General features: G+C 40.6%; 1 protein-coding gene across 1 annotated transcript in view; it reads left to right on the top strand.

Moving 5' to 3' along the window:
- The window catches only part of gpr4 (G protein-coupled receptor 4), a 58,316-nt gene extending 43,482 nt beyond the window's left edge, over positions 1-14,834 (top strand). The window contains exons 2-4 of the mRNA XM_024277667.2: positions 5,549-6,116; positions 8,033-8,297; positions 10,355-14,834. Of these exons, the coding sequence (XP_024133435.1) occupies positions 5,988-6,116; positions 8,033-8,297; positions 10,355-11,076 (1,116 nt within the window). The 5' untranslated portion in view covers positions 5,549-5,987 and the 3' untranslated portion in view covers positions 11,077-14,834. The remainder of the gene's footprint in view (positions 1-5,548; positions 6,117-8,032; positions 8,298-10,354) is intronic.
- The last annotated feature ends 2,523 nt before the right edge of the window (positions 14,835-17,357 follow it).

Genomic DNA, 17,357 nt, shown 5'->3' with positions numbered 1-17,357 from the left:
TTTTAGCTGGCTATCAGCTTCAGCATTTTCAACTATCAGCTTCAAAGTTTTTGTCTATCAGCTTCAGCGTTTTCAGCTATTAACTTCAGCGTTTTTGGCTATCAGCTTCAGCGTTTTTAGCTATTAACTTCAGCGTTTTCAGCTATCAGCTTCAGCGTTTTTAGCTATTAACTTCAGCATTTTCAGCTACCAATTTCAGCGTTTTTAGCTATTAACTTCAGCGTTTTCAGCTATCAGCTTCAGAGTTTTCGGCTATCAGCTTCAGTGTTTTTAGCTATCAATTTCAGCGTTTTCAGCTATCAGCTTCAGAGTTTTCAGCCATCAGCTTCAGCGTTTTCAGCTACCAATTTCAGTGTTTTTAGCTATTAACTGCAGCGTTTTCAGCTATCAGCTTCAGGGTTTTCAGCTGTCACTTTCAGAGTTTTCAGCTAACAGCTTCAGTGTTTTTAGCTATCAGCTTCAGAGTTTTCAGCTATCAGCTTCAGTGTTTTCAGCTATCAATTTCAGCATCTTCAGCCATCAGCACTAGCATCTTCAGCAGCCTAATTCAGCTTGCAGCATTCACACTAGCATTATCACAGGTTTCTTCACATCTAGATCATAATTATAGTTAGTTAGAAAAGTTAGTTAAAGAGCTAGTTAAAAAGTTACAATTTTAAAGTTTTAGAAATGTAGTTTTAGAGTGTTCAATAAGTGTTTATCCTGTTCGACCTAAGGTGTGTTTAGGATTTTGGCCAGTTTGAGACCCTCGGTTTAACCCTTTACCCCCCGATCTGTCACCAGCAGTGGCAAAATAACAGATGCCCTTTGACCTACCATTATTTTTCAACCGTTTACACAACTAACTCGATTCCAAAGGATTCTGATGCAGACAAAAGCGACTTTGCGTTGTTATGCAACACTTGATGCTAGTTATGTAACAGAAACGCAAAGCCGCCATATTTATTTGCAGTGATGAGTATCGGGTAAATAATGCTGCGTGAATCAACGTTTCAGCTCACATGACTCTCCAGTTGAGACTCTGATTGGCTGATGAGAGCGCCCCCAAATGGAAGCAAATGACCAACACCTCCGTTTTTATATAATTTTTGATACCCGATTACATGATTGTGACGTTCACTCATCGCTCACTTTATGAGGTACATCTCACTAGAACTGCATTGGACCCTTTTACCTTCAGAATTGCCTTAATTCTTGATGCATCGATTCAGCAAGTTACTGGAAACATTCCTCATAGTTTGCTCCATTCTGACATGACAGCATCAAAAAGTTGCTGCAGATTTGTCGGCCGAACATCCATGAAGCTGATCTCCTGTTCCACCACATACCAAAGGTTCTATTGGGTTCTGGGGACTGTGGAGGTCATTAGAGTCCAGTGAACTCATTGGTCAAGAAACCATGAGATGATTCCTGCTTTATGACACGGTGGAGGTAGCATCAGAAGATGGTACAGTGTGGTCATTAAGGGACGGACATGGTCAGCAATCATACATACAGGAAGACTATGGCGTAGCTTTTATAAACAGTTGTTGTCCTTTCAAAACAAAAGCTACAGGGTCACTGTAGCGCAGAGGTAGAGCGTTTCACCTCTGATTGGAACCAATTATCAACAAGTAAAAATCCCCAATTAGTTATTTCCTCTCCTTGCAGGGATCTAAGGCAACGGTTTGGATGGTTGAGGGTTCAAATTCAAGCATGGACACAGATTGGACCTCATGAAGTTAAAGTTAAAGTTAGCTGTTACTTATCTGTGTGAAATTTGTTCTCCGCTTATGACCCCTACCCTGGAGGAGTGGTGAGCTGCAGACACAGCTGCACTCGGGAGTCAATAAGTGGTTTAACCCCCCCCCCCCTCCCCAATCTTATCCTGCACTCATTTCTAACTTGTATAAATTTGACAAAATATATTTTTATGAAGAGTAAAATATTGAAAGTTATTTAAGGTTTAGTTGATTTACTCTGGAATAATATTTCTATTTTTTTGTTATTCATACTTATGTTAAACAGTTATATTTTTAAAGTTTTAAAAATTGGCATTCTGCTAGCTTTTTGGACTGTTTTGGCATTTGCTAAGACTATTTTTAGCTAATATTTCAGCTACACGCTAGCTGTTTTGGCTAACCTAGGTTTTTTTTTTCTAATTTAATTCGGTGTTCAGCTAATATTGTATCTGGCTATTAACTTCAGCGTTTTCAGCCATCAGCTTCAGTGTTTTTAGCTATCAATTTCAGCATCTTCAGCAGCCAAATTCATCTTCCAGCATTCACACTATCATTATCACAGGTAATGCTATATATCTAGTTCATATTTATGTTAAAAAGTCAAAAGTTTTAATAATGTAGTTTCACACTGTTCAGTAAATGTTTATCCTGTTCGGCCCACGACCTCAGGTGTGTTTTGGATTCTGGCCCGTTTGTGCGATTGAGTATGACACTCCTGCTGTACCACATGGCCACTGAGCTGTAATTTGAGCTGCTTAACTCCATGTTTGGTACAAATCTCAAAACATTGATTGACAAATGCATCATCTCAGAAATAATACCTAAACAAATGATGTTATTTTTGGTCAAACTTGAGCAGTTTTTAGTATCAGAGGCGTTTTCAAACATTATGGTTCAGTTTCTGCAGAAAAATGCTTGTTTTTTTCTCTACTAATGCTGATATCCAAGTTCTGAAGAAACAGAACACATCTGTTACTGACAAACCCCGATGATAATAGCATTAAATGATAAGACTAACCTGGTTGCTGGTGACAAATACTAGTGATAAAGCTCGTGTCCGTCAGTATCAGCCCTGTTACTGACAGCGTTCCCTTCAGCAAGAAACTCTCTGTGTCTGCACAGACACACTGATCGTATCTGATCATAACTTCGTTATTTTGGGCTAAATTGGGTTGATTTCAGATCCAGCAGGGATTTGGATGAACGTCTGCTGATTTCCTCCATGAGGAACGCCGCCGACGCCGTTCGCTGCCATGAGAGACGCAGATGAGCTGATGCTGAAAAACACAGTCTGGCTGACTGAGTGACTGCATTTTCTTTTTCATCACAGCACTAACAGCTGAAGAGACAAGAATGTACAGAGATATTGATGTCAGGGAATAATACAAATTATTGAAACGCTGCGCTCAGAATGGCGACTCACATGAATGTAAAAAAAAAACACAATTCTCTTTCATGCAAAGTGATTGTCTGCATCTAAAAAAATGTTCATTCATGTGTAGTGCGCCATGTGTGATGATCGTGTTAATGATTGAAGAGTTACAGTAAATCAAAGAACAGAAACACTGGAGCTTCGGTGTTAAAGGGTTAAAAAACTGCTTCCTGAGATGAAACTCTTTTCAGGTCTGACCTTTGATTGATTTAGCAAATTTACTGATGTCTAGAATTATTTTACATGTGAATATTAAATAGAAGAAAGACGGACTAATGACAGAAAACATAATTACACCAATTATCTTTTTGTGTTGAAATCATAAACACTGAAAGCTTGAAAACACATTAGAGGCTTTTCTTTTTTTCAGCTGTCAAAGGTTGTTTTCATTTTATTTTTAGACGTAATTCATTGTTTTTGTCATCTGGTCCAGACCCAGAAATGTTCAGATCGTAAAACTCTGAACATTAAATAGGAAATTTCAATTATTTTTTACATTTTTACCTAAATATAGTTATTTTCTCAGTCCTGGATCTCTTTCTTGAATAATATGAAAATATATATATTTTTTTATTTAGTTTTTTTCTGGAAAATTCACATTTTGGTTTTGACATTAAGTAAACTTAATACTATTTTTTATATATATTTAGCTATTTAATTATATTTAATTATATTTCAGCAGTTTTATTTTGTCTTCTGATAAAAAATCCGATGATTAAAATGAATTTTACAAGAACAGAAGGATTTAAACGTGTAAAGACTTGGTCTCACACTGCAGAACTGAGGGTCTCTGAGGTGACCCGCTTTAGGGTTCTGTGGTGTTAACCAAACCTTCTGGACCTGAAGCTGCTGTCTTCATCGCGCTGATGGACGAGGTTCTTCTGGACACTTTCAGCTGCTTTTTTAATGATGGTATTTAGCATAAAGCCAGACTCTGCGGTCCTGGCATTTAAGTGTGACATCACAGGGGGCGGAGCTTCCCAAGCCGAGTGACCTCTGATGGTCCTGACGCAGGATTTTAATGAAACTTCCTGCGAATGTTTTTGTTGGTCAACAAGCCTGTGTGCTGTTTTCATTGGCCAACCTGCAGCCTCTTGACTGACAGACTGAATGATGGGAAACTGTCGTTTCCTGTTTCGTTCTCAGCTGTCAGTTTGCCGCAGTTAGATCCAACGCGGCGTACGAGCGATGACGAGTCAAACCGGAGTCGGAATGAAGACAGAGATAACTAGATGTTCGTGAACTATGAAAGAGAAGCAGTTTATTGAATATTGGCCCTGAGGTTAGCGTGGAGTTTAATAGTTCACTATTAAAGACTGAAAGACCTGATGAAGAGTTCCAGTGAGATCCAGCTGTTGAGGTGCTGCACCTGCTCCTCCTCTTGAACTTCCTCTGAAGGTGGAGCTGAACACGACAGAACAAAGACGAGGCGGAGCAAAGTAGAGAGGCTCGACGGCCAGAGGAAACCTAAACCTCCCTCTGGATGTTTTTCTCACGTCCTTCCATCCCTCCTGTGTTTTTTACTCACCATGTTTTCAGTCGATGCGTCTCAGAACAAGAGCTCCGCTGTAGGAGCCTCATTCCAGGCAGATTTTGGCTCCAGAAAGGATCCTTTCACTTTAACTGAGCAATTCAAATGCCAACAATCTGAGTGTTGGTGTCTTGTGACAGCAAACTATGCACAGGAAGTCTGTAAAATGTCTGGAAATGTCATTTTTGGTGCATTCTTAGGAAGTAACGTCAGGATTTTTGCGTTTTCTTGAAGAAAGTCAAAATTTTTTGTATGTTCAATATGAAATAGTGCTGCCACAAACGTTTATTTTAATAATCGACTAATTGGGTCATGGGCAAACTGGATGTAAAACACACATCTTAACCATCATTAGCTTTAAACCAACTAAAACTAGATCTATACCATTAGCTGTGATAATGCTAGTGTGAATTTTGTAAGCTGAATTTGGCCAATGAAGATGCTATTGCTGATAGCTGAAGATGCTGAAATGGATAACTAAAAACACTGAAGCTGATAGCCAAAGTCACTGAAGCTAAAAGTTGAAAACGCCAAAGCTGATAGCCGGCTTAAATATTAGTTAAATGCTAAAACAACTGAAAAAAGCCTAAATTAGCAAACATAACTAGCATGTAGCTGAAATATGAGCTAAACTCCAAAAATAGTCTAAAATTTTTTAATAAATGCCAAAATAGTCCAAAAAGCTAGCAGAATCCCGTTATAAATTTCTACTTTACTACACTCCGTCTCCGTATATTTTAAAGTAAAGACTAATCGACTATTGAATTAGTCGTCGACTGTTTTAATAGTGGATTAGTCGTCGATTCGTCGACTGATCATGGCAGTCCTAATATAAAACATGTAATGTCTGTGTCTGCTCTGCAGGTATTTGGACTCCTGAAGCGGCGTCCTCCTGGAGTTTTATGTGTCATCGCGACCTTGAGGCGCGACCACACGCTCTGATGTTCCGCCTCATCCCTCTCACAGCAAACCTCTAATCTCTGCAAGATTGATGAGGCCTCGTCCAGCAGCAGCCGCTCTGGCACTCTGTCGATAAGGCAGCTCTCGTTTCACCCCCCCCACCACAGCTGAGGGACATGGGGGCGGGAATAGCACCGTGAGGGGTCCTGCCAGAGCCTTTGAGCAAGACGGAAGTACAGTAACCATGAAATGTCCCAGAACCAGAAGCTCCTCCTTGTTTGACTGCCTCATGGCAGCTGAGCAAGACGTCGGCGTTAGCATGTCGCTGTGGAACCGCCGGAGCTGCAAAGCTACAGAACTTCACCTCAGCTGAACTCGCACCGCTCCGAGTCTGTGCAGGACAATGTGCAACATCTCCTTCTGTGATGTGGACAGCAAGGTGGACCAGTTCTTCCAGCCCACGCTCTACATCATCGTCATCGTTCTGGGGCTGCCCACCAACTGCATGGCTCTGTGGGCGGCCTACATGCAGGTGAGGAAACACACATCAATGCACGTCAGCCGGTGGAAAACAAGGACTTCAGCCCAGAACCAGAGCCAGGAGGCTTACCTAAACTCACATGATGGAACCAGAGAAACAATTTAGTCATAACTTTAAAGGGTTTATACCAGGACCTTCAACTCTTACAGAGCCGTTTGGGTCGATTTCTCTCTGAGCACAACCCAGTAGGAGCCTCAAAGTCCGACTTCACACTTCAGAAAAACAAGACATTGATTTGTATTTATGATAATGTTACCATTAGGATCAATATTGATTAAATGTTGTGTTTTTTAGGCATAAATAAAAATGAAACATGAAGAGAAAATATAGTTTTTTCACAATATGACATTGTTTATAACTTTTGACGGATTACTTCCTTTCAAAATAAGACATCCTGTTCCACATAGAATCATCTCAATGCTGACCGCACAATGTAGTGGTCAGCATTGATAAAAAAAAATAATAAAAAAATAAAATTACCATTTATGGTGCATCTCAGCCAAAAATTAATAAATAAATAAAAAATTAGAGCTGATTAAGTGTCCCTTAATATATGTTTTTACAATAACATAAAATCTTTGAATTTGTTTTTGTTGTAATTTAATTTAATCCATTCACAGATCTCTGAGTATTCCTCTCTGAGCACCAGCCCCTTCCAACCCACAAGAACACACGTTCCTATATAAACATGAACATGTAGGAGCGACTCCTACCAGGAAGAGTCTGCTCTGCCAGCACCGCCCCCGAGCTAACACACACCCTCTTTCTCTGCGGAGCCAGCAGTGATCGGCACAACGCTTTTGTTTTAGAATCGGCACGCTGTCGGCTCTAGGATGATGTCATGAAATGGGCGGCACCCTAAAGGGTTGAAAGGCGGAGCCTCAGTGATCAAGTCATGAGACCTCTGAGTTGGTAAAGGAACTCGCAAGAATATCTCTTATTTAATTTAGTGTGTTATTATCAGCATAAGAATAAGATCACTTTATTATGATGGTCGTCATTCTTAAAGTTATTCACCAAATCGTTCCTGTGCTGGTATTTATGATGGCATTTTCTTTTGGAAAAACTTCAAATCCATAGTTTTTATGCAGGTGATATATTCTAAGTATTATAACTAAAGCCTGAGATTTAGAGTCAAATGATAATACTGTATCTGTACCGAATACTAATATGATCCTAGTCCACCATGATTCTGCAATATTGAAGTACTAGTTTGTTTTATATCATTTAGAATGAGTTCAAAACCTCCCATGAAGCTGTACTGTTTGTTGTGTCTCTATTATTATGGCAGAAATAAAATTCGTTTATATTCACACACAAGCATAAAAACTGTGATTCCTTTAATGCTAAACTGTAAAAAATCAGTCTGACTTTGCTAACGGGATCCTGTGTGTTTTTGATTCCTGAAACGAATGTTTACGCTTCAGTCCTTAAGAATCTCACCCACAAATCTTTCCCTCCGTCCACCCAGTCTGGAAGGGTCACAAAGGAATAATCACAAAACTGATTTATTGAAGGTAATCACATCAGTGAAGCTTCAAAGTTCCCGTCTGTTCTTTCATGGATTCTGTGAGTGACTGCAGCTCATTTGACAGTCAACAGTTTTAGGAAAGTACCAGCGGAGTCACAATACCTTTTTTAATAGCCTGTTTATGAGCATCTGCTGGATACGGTCAGCCTTGGGTTATTTTCCCATCCAGCATCAAACCTCCAGAATTTCATTTCCCACAGACACTCCGTTTGCTTTGGCAGCTGCTGAAGAATTATTATTGATTTTCTTTAATCAGGCGAGTTCATATTTTACAAGAACAAATGTTATTAAAGGGCGCAGCTTCAAATGAATGTTCCGTTCATTCATCACAGCCGCCATGTTGCAGCTTGTTTGAGCCTCTGCGGTTCCCCCTCAGGTCCGCCAGCGGAACGAGCTGGGCATTTACCTGATGAACCTGTCGGTGGCCGACCTCCTCTACATCGCCACTCTGCCGCTGTGGATCGACTACTTCCTGCAGCACGATGACTGGATCCACGGTCAGGAGAGCTGCAAGCTGTTCGGCTTCATCTTCTACACCAACATCTACGTCAGCATCGCCTTCCTGTGCTGCATATCCATGGACAGGTACCTGGCCGTGGCTTATCCGCTGCGCTTTGCCAAAGTTCGACGGATTAAAACAGGTAGGTTCTGAAAACAAAGCCTGGAAATCTGTAACCCTTTAACATCTTTAGCACCAGTGTTAATGTTCTTTGACTTACCGTAACTTTTCAACCGTTAACACGATAATTCCAGCAGATTCTGAAGCAGAGAAACACGCCTATCAGCGAGAATTCAAGCATCTCCAGCAACATCTCAGGTGTTAAAGGGTTAAATATATGTGTGGTACAGAAGTCTGAAGAGGGGATTGTGGGAAAAAGTTTAACTAAACCACAACATTTATTAGCTAAATAATAGTAATAGTACTGTAGCACAGTTAGCAGGCAGGGTGAATTGTGGGAGTTTTTTTCTGTTTCATTCAAACTTAAACTCATGTGCTGTTTTTTTATTTGTTTGTAGTCATTAGAATAACATTATTGTATAGTGTTCCCTTATTTATCATGAAAATTATGCTAAAAAAATAGGATTCCAGATACTTTAAGACTGAAAACATCTCATTATACACTTTCTACTCGTTTGTTTGAACAATTTCAGTGTTGTAGAATGAAAAAGAAGATCTGCTGAAAGTGGAAGATTTCTGTAAATGTGGCAAACTGAACACATGCAGGAAACACGGCCCAAAGGAGATTGATTGACAGTGTTTAAAGCCAATCAGGATGCAGAACCAGTGCGCTGTTAAAAACAAATCGTGTCCAATCATGAAAACATGCTTTACGGCGGCATATTTCTGGTATTGCTCGCCGTTTGATTGGAGTAGTGAAGGGTTGTGAGCTAGCCATGTTTTTTTTCACCACATAGAATACCCATAATGTCGTTGGACCCGCCTCGTTTTCCGACCACTCTCACTTGCATGCTACTGGTAACCCCATCAGCTGCTGGAATGAGCAACAAAAACAACACAGCGCCTTTATTTACTCTTCTAAATCACCTGTGAAATAAAAATAAATACATTTTAAAAAATGACTCAGCAATTTTATGCTGCATTTACACTAGGCATGTAATGTTAAACAGCGTGCTAAACTGGCATTCCTGAACACACCATTAGTATACAGTGTTTTCACTGGACAGTCACCACCCAATACTAGAGCAGATTCTCACAGTCGGAAGAGGCTTAGTGTGAATCGTCAAAGCGGTGGAAATAGTTCTGGCATCGCCTGTCCGTCCTGGTAAGGGTTCCCCCTTCATGTGGGAATCCCTGAGGTTTCTTCTTTTTCCCTGATTCAGTTTTTTATGAGTTTTTCCTTATCGGGATGGAGGGTCTAAGGGCAGGGATATCCAGTTTTATGTAGTCTGTTTAGTCTTTAGCTATTTTTTCATATTTTATTACTAACTTCTGCATCTGTAAAATTATCTGCATGAAGCCCAATGAACCAAATTTCTTAGTGATTTTGGGCGATATAAATAAAATTGAATTGAATTGAATTGCCAATCTTTCACAGCTCTATTCTGATTTATAAAAAAAGTTGAAGTCACACAGTTCTAGCCGGGCACAAGCCAAAATGATTAAATCCTCCTTCATTATCTAGATTCTAATGTTTGGTAGTGTTTTCTCAGAAGGTTGCTACCCATACGTCCCTGATTCCCATGGTTCAACTAGATGAATTTTTTTACGTGCGGTCAATGGCCGCACGTTTGTATGCAGAGCTGAAAAACAGTGTTAAAAAAGGGCTCACCGACGCACGAGTACGAGGGTTCTAAAGTGAGCCATAAATGTTCATTTACATGCATTTCCATAAACTTTTCATTGGAAGTGGTCGCTTGGACTCATGTTTCTGAGCCCGGTGTGAACATATCACTGGCAGAAGCTTTAATGTTGCATGTGAACACGACTTAGGGATGCTAACATCCATTTTGTCCAAAAATACCTTTGCGATATCGCACACAGAGATGAACATCATATCAGGCTGTGGTGAGGAAAGCAGTAATACTTAAAGTTAGGACAATGGAAACGTTTTATGGTGAATATTGTTAAATGTTATTTAAATATGATCTTAATCTTGTGTTTTCACTCAATCTCAGAACCTGCATATGTTGAGTCTGGAGTTTCTCACCGGGTTCTTCTCTTCTGAACCTCCTGCAGCGATCCTGGTCAGCTCCACCATCTGGATCATCGAGATCGTCGCCAATTCTGCTCCTCTTTTCCACAACGAGCTCTTCCAGGACCGCTTCAACCACACCTTCTGCTTTGAGAAGTACCCCATGCAGGACTGGGTGGCAGGGATGAACCTCTACAGGACGTTTCTGGGCTTCCTGGCTCCGTGGACGGCCATGCTGGTCGCGTACAGAGGCATCCTCGCGGCGGTGAGGTGCAACGTTTCCACAGAGCGCCAGGAAAAAGCCAAGATCCAAAGACTGGCCCTGAGTTTAATCCTCATCGTTCTGCTCTGCTTCGGGCCGTACCACAGCCTCCTTCTGGTGCGGACCGTTATGTTCTTGAGGAAACCATGTGACTGCAGCTCCGAGGAGACCATGTTTGCGGCGTATCACGTGTCGTTAGCGCTGACGAGCCTGAACTGCGTCGCTGATCCCATCTTGTACTGTTTTGTGAACGAAGGCGCCAGGCACGACGTGGGCCGAGCGCTTTCAGCCTTAATGTCCGTGACCTGCCTCAGACGCTCGTCCTCTTCGCCGTCACACGTGGACATACTAAACGCCGGGTCAGTGACCATCGACACGCCGCTGTCGACGAAGAAGCAGCCCTACGTGTACGCCGATGGAGGCAAAAGCGGAGGCTATAAGACTGAACTGGTGGCTCTGAAGGAGGAGTGTCTACAGATGACCATTCTCAGCGTTAAGAAGTGAATTCTTTCAGAGTCTTATGTGTTCTGGAGGAGCAACTGAAAATACAAATGCACTGAGCCGATGCTGGTGTTGGGCTAGGAGCCCAAGTTTGGCTTCTAGCTAGTTTGAATGAGCAGCAGGAGCTGAGGGAGAGGAGACTCATCCAGTCCGGTGTTACCACGCCAACGATGAGGTTTGTGTTTCCACAGAGGACCAAGTTCACAGCTGACCTACAAGTCAGCAAAAACTATCTTTATGCAAACTTAAGACAATTCCAGCTAAAGGCACAAATTCAGTGTTTTCCATCAAAAAACATTTTCTTAGAGAGAAAGCAAACGCAAGCACTCAAGTGCTTCCAAAGACTAAATCCAGAGGAACTTTTCTTATTTAAGTCGGAGTCTGGTCTCATCAGACATCAGGTCATGGTTCTACGACCATCGGAAACCTAAATCCTGGGCTGATGTTGGAGATGTGATCAGGATCTACTTTCAAACAGCTTATAGGCACAAGAAAACAGGAAGTTGATGTTTCTACATTTTCAGTGCAAAAACTTTACAAAGAGCTTTTATTCTTAGACCTGAAAGCGACAATAACAGTGTTCAACCATCTCAAACTTTCAAGTCTGGATCTGAGACTTCAGTGGGACTCAAGTCCAAGTCCCAGTTCGAATCCAAATTTTCCTGATCTCTACAGTTATTCCTCCAAACGGAGAAATATAAAAAACAATAGTCTCTTGTATTCAGGCGTTACTAACTCTAGAAGACGTCATCAATATTCTCCAGTCATCTAATTATTAGCAAATAGCTCCCAGCGCACAGAAAATACACAACATCTGTTTTATAGCTTTAAAAGGGTCATGCTAAAGCAAAAGCTCAATACTTACATTGAAATGAAAGCTACTGTGCTATCTATCCCTGTAGGGAGGGATAGATAACCCTAAGTCCCTACAGCTCCTTTAAAAACCTGGTTTGTCTCATTCCCACTGAGCGGTCCGGACCAGACCAGTCCCCTCTTGATTTGGAATGAGTTCAAGAGAGCTTTTCCAGTGAGTGTTGGACCATCAAAGCGCATGCGGGGTGTAGACCCACGACGTAGCTGTGAGTCAAAACGGTGCGACTACAACGAAAGAGAAGCTGCATCAGCTGATTCAGGATGAAGCCTGCCTCTATGCAGAGGAACCGTCTATTGTTCTAAAAATAAAAAGAAGAAAAAACTCCTTATGTTGAGCAGTACTCCAATGTTCTTCAAATGTTTTACAAAGCACAATCAAAAGTTTTTTGAGGAGTATGGATCGGTAATGGACATCCTTCGGCTGTGATGGAGACGGCGCAGTATTCGGCATGTCTCCAGTCCCCAACCCCCACAAATAAGGGGAGTACTGTACGTAAATCATTTTTATTCTTTGCTAGAAGATTGAGATGGGCGAAGAAGAATCTAGACGAAAAAAGGAAAAAACTTTCGGTTTGAATCTTGAGTCAGGGAAATTGCTGGTCGGACGCTTCTTGTTGTCGTAAAACCTTTCCACCAATCAGTGGGTTACATTGTGTGACAACAGAAGTCCCGCCTTAACGGGTCCATTCCATTTTCTATGGATCTACGACCAACGGGGGACCAGAAATGGTACCAGTCGGTCCTGCTTAATGGGTCGATTTTGTAATGGAGACGCTCAAAATTCCAGACCGGCCAGTGGAGATGAGGCGTTTCAGACACCACTACAGCTTCAAAAGATACGACAATTGGAGCAGTAGGGAGGAGCCAAAGGGGAAGGAAGCAATTTGGATTGGTCTCTGGCTGCTGTGACTGAATCCCATCAATTCTCATGATCCAGACTTCATCTTTGAGGAAAAGAAGAATCCTAAGACACAAATCTGGAGAGAATCTGCCTGATTTTTTCCAAAATTAAACAACTCTTTAGGCAAACACCACTGTACCACAATCACAAGTTAGGTAACAAATTAAAGTCACACATGTGAGGGTACAGTCCAACATGTAAACCCGTTTATAACCTCAGACATGACTCTTAGTCTCAACCATTGGGTCCCGTTTTCCAAGTTTTTTGGTAAAACTCAACAAGGGATTCGAACCCACTGTCTCCCACTCTCTTGGTGGACACTCTACCACTTGGCCCCTGAGTCTGAGTTTGTTGTCAACATTCAAGCAGCTGCATGTGTCAATGACAGTGAAAAAACTAATTTATGTTTTGGACTATACTATTATAGGGCACACAAAGGGAAACAAGTCATAGGATATATTATGACTACACTACCCAGAATGCCTAGAGAGACCAAGAGACAGGAGTTTGGTCAGAGAAGTTGTTGAGAACTTTTTCTAGTGAACTGTCGTTCTTCACGTCTTTTAGCTACAGTAAGCAGAGGAACAGATAATAAAACTTTATTGACAATAACAACATTGTTCAGCTGCTAAACATGAAACACTAAACAATACTCTCACTTTCTCACACAGTAGGTATCACTCCACCAGGCTCCTGACTACAGTACCCATAATCCTCCAATCCATTGAGCGTTGTGGCTTCTAGTTGACCAAAATCGTACCCAAACATTTGGACGAATATTGTGACCACAGAAAATCTGTTCCAGGTCAGAAAACACGACCAGGATTCAGACAAAAGACGAATGTTAGTGCTGGAAATTCACCTGTCATTCACCAAGCAACCACTAGGGGCACCACTCAGTCCTTCAATCACTCCTGTATGAAAAGCTCCAGCTTTGGTCTCTACGATTTGACTACATAGTTATTATTCTAGGATTATCTCTCATGATTTTTCTTTCTACAGCAGAATTGCCCTCTAAGGTGGGCGTGGTCATCTGATTGACAGGTGTCTGTCAAATCCTAAGAATTAGATTTGTCTATTTGTTCATTGCTGGATAAAGGTTGAACACTTCCTGTAGAGACGGAGACTTCCTGTCCGTCTCCTCTAAAGATCCTGGAGGGACACAAACACGCGTCTTTTTCTTACTTAAAACATTCGTATTTTGAACCCGATTGACAAGGATCACATACTCCAAAAGATGTATTTGATGTATTTTGTCAATCCTTTACGAATACACATAATGGCAATAAAATGCATTTCTTTTACATTAATATATAAAATAAATGCATTTAAAGAAATGAATGGCAGATATTGTTGATATACTTCTGTTTTAGCAAGTCAATTTTTAATGTTCTTTCAAGCTAAACACAAAAAAACAGAAGCTAAGGGATCAAAACCCACCGTTTTGGGGTACATCTCACTGTGACGCGTCATCAGTCAATTCTGTCAAAAGTAGAAAAACAAAACAAACAGGATCTTTGTGATGATCAACAGTAAATATTTTAACAGACATTTTTACAATGAAATCTTATGTTTGTGCCTAAAGGGCCACCGTAGATTCTGTCAGTCTCTGAACAAAAGAGACTTTTATTTTGAAGTTCTGGGAGCTTCCGTTCAGCTTGACCGTCTGCCTTTACGTGGTTGCTTTCTGTGTCGTGTCTGTTTGCATTATGGGATGCTCACTAATGACTTCCATCAGAGCTGCATCTGTTTACATTATTTAAAGCTGACAAACTCACCAACGCTCTGAATGAAAACAGGAAACGCCCGCCTGAAGTCGACGCCACGATTCTGTAGAGCCGCCTTGGCATGAAGGCATGAATGCGGCGACGCTGACGCAGCTTTTGGGTTCTGCTTTTGCCGCCAGCTCCGCTCTGTGTGCCATGTCAGGAGGTTCAGTCAACACCAGTGTCAATGTTGGGATTAATAAATTATGCATTTGAAACTCTGCTGCCTCCAGTGTTTGATTATTGATCACAAACGACAGAAATAAAAAATACTTGAATACAAAACAACAAATACATGTCAATGATAAACTGGTTTATGTGGAAGAAGTCTCAGTGATGAAGAAACTTTGACCTTCATCACTCTGAGGGGAAATGATGAAAACCTGCAGCAGAAACACAATCACACTGAATTAAAGGAAGTGCTGATTCATTTAGTATATTTGTTTAGTTTAACTTAGAGTTTAGTTCTGGATTTAAATGAATCTTTTTCATAAAAATTTAAGACATGAAAGAAGATGGCAGTCCAGAGAAAAAGATGGAAAAATTCAACGTTAAATATGAATAATCCTATAACTACACAATTATAGGAGAATTATATATAAGTCAAGAGAAAATTAAAACTTTAATAATCCTGTGAACAGTGTTGAAGTATTAATTTCAAAATAAAAAAGATATAGTTGCTCCAAGTTAGTAAATGATTTATTGTAAAACTAGTTATCAGAAAAAATCAACTATTTAGTACTTTAAAAAAGTGAATATTTACAAGGTCATTTTTACAAGTCAGTTACAATGAGTTGAATAAACTTATGCTACGGTCACAAATACATCTCCCATCTCGACAGATTTCATTCCGCCGCCGGATTTTTTGACATGAACGCAGACAACAATAGTCAGGCATTAAGCATGAACCACTTTTTATAATCCCCAGGGTATTGGGTAGCTGCCAGTCGGTGGAACTTTCCAGGAGACGTTTACAAATCGTGCAGTCAGAGCTGCTGCAGGCCGGCGATCCAGCTGCCACCCACTGTGGTGCCCAGCTGCCGCCTGATTTCATAATGGCGTCATCCCCACCTGTCAGTGGACTGCAGGACCTCGAAATGTGTCCAGGGGGGCCGACATCAACTTTTAGAGAAAAATCATCGTCTACGTTATATTTGAACTTTCTCTTAAAATCACTGGGCGGCGTGTAAAAACACTCTCTTTCATAAACTCTTTCATAAATTTAGCTGGAAGGAAATGAAACCATGTGAATTTTCCTTAACTGAATTCACATTCTGACGATTCTTTTACCTTTTAACCCTTTAGCACCTGAGCTGTGATTGGTGACGGCTAAACAACGAACTCTTTGACAAACCGTAACTCCGTTAACATGAAGCAGCTGATTCTGCTGTGGAGAACTGTGGCTTTCATCTGTCAAAAACACATTAATCATCTAAAGTTTTACACAGTGTCGCAAAGACGCTTTTGTCCACAATAGAATCTGCTGGAATTACGTTACTAATGTAAACGGTTGAAGAGTTACAATCATCAAAAGAACATAAACATGAGAACTTTAGCGTTAAAATGTTAAGTGGCTCAAAATGAAATCCTATATTAGTAAAAATAAATAAATAAATAAATGAAAAGAGAAAGAAAGGAGACAAAATATTCTAAATTAGTTGAAGCAATTAGGTTAAAATACAAATAAAGCAACATTTAAGTCTGATAAACTTTCAAAATATTTGTTAGAAAAAGTTGATTAAAGAAAAACTAAAAAAGCAAATTAATATTAAATGACCTACAGATGTTTTATTTTATAATAAATGCTTTATTAGACAAATAGAACAGAATAGAACAGAATAGAATAGAATAGAATAGAATAGAATAGAATAGAATAGAATAGAAGACCAAAAGAAATTTAAAAGCGACCTTCTGCTTGCAGTCACCACACAAACATAGAAACAAATAAAAGAATAAACACCTAAAAACAATAAAAATCTATTAGTTAAAATACTACTAATAATAATTATAACAGAATAATAAATACAGAATAAATCTGTTTTTATTTTGAAATCAAGTCTAAAAAACAATAAACAGATGGGAGGAACTGATTTTGTTTGCTTATTTGATGTGTAAACAGGATGTCAACAATAAGATGACTTTAGAAAGCTAATAAGCTAAACCAGGTGTGTCCCAATCCAGGCCTCGAGGGCCGGTGTCCTACATGCTTTCCAACCAATCAACCAACACACCTGATCCAGGTAACCAGGAGGCAGGATTTCTGGAAACCAGCAGGAGGCCGGCCCTCGAGGCCTGGACCTGGACACCCCTGAGCTAAACGTTAGCATACTTTGAATTGTTCCTTCGGGATTTAACTCCTTTATTTGTATTCAGAACAAACTTTTAGTAGAAATCGAATGAAATCTTGTAAATTTCGCTGAGCTGCCTTCATGTTCTGACAAACTTCTTCAAATATCGCTTCACATGTGGAAGGAGAAGATCTCCCTGACTTTGTCCTTCACAGCAGCTCGTTTTCCCGGAGACGGCTGGAGAACTCGTTGGCATTTTTCGCGGCTCAAACGTCATCAGTGTAATAAAAGCAGAGGTCACATCAGGACACGCAGGTGAAGCAGCAGCTCAGCACACGGCGTCCGGCCAACGACTCATGAGCGACCACGCCTGGGCCTCAGCCAGCGGAGTCACCTTCATCCGTCCTGTGGAGCTCCTGCTCCCCGGGGAGGCCAGCTAATCAACAACATGAAGAC

The sequence above is a fragment of the Oryzias melastigma genome, linkage group LG13 (genome assembly GCF_002922805.2).
Source record: "Oryzias melastigma strain HK-1 linkage group LG13, ASM292280v2, whole genome shotgun sequence".
Taxonomy (NCBI): Eukaryota; Metazoa; Chordata; class Actinopteri; order Beloniformes; family Adrianichthyidae; genus Oryzias; species Oryzias melastigma.
This window is presented reverse-complemented; position numbering and strand designations above follow the sequence as displayed.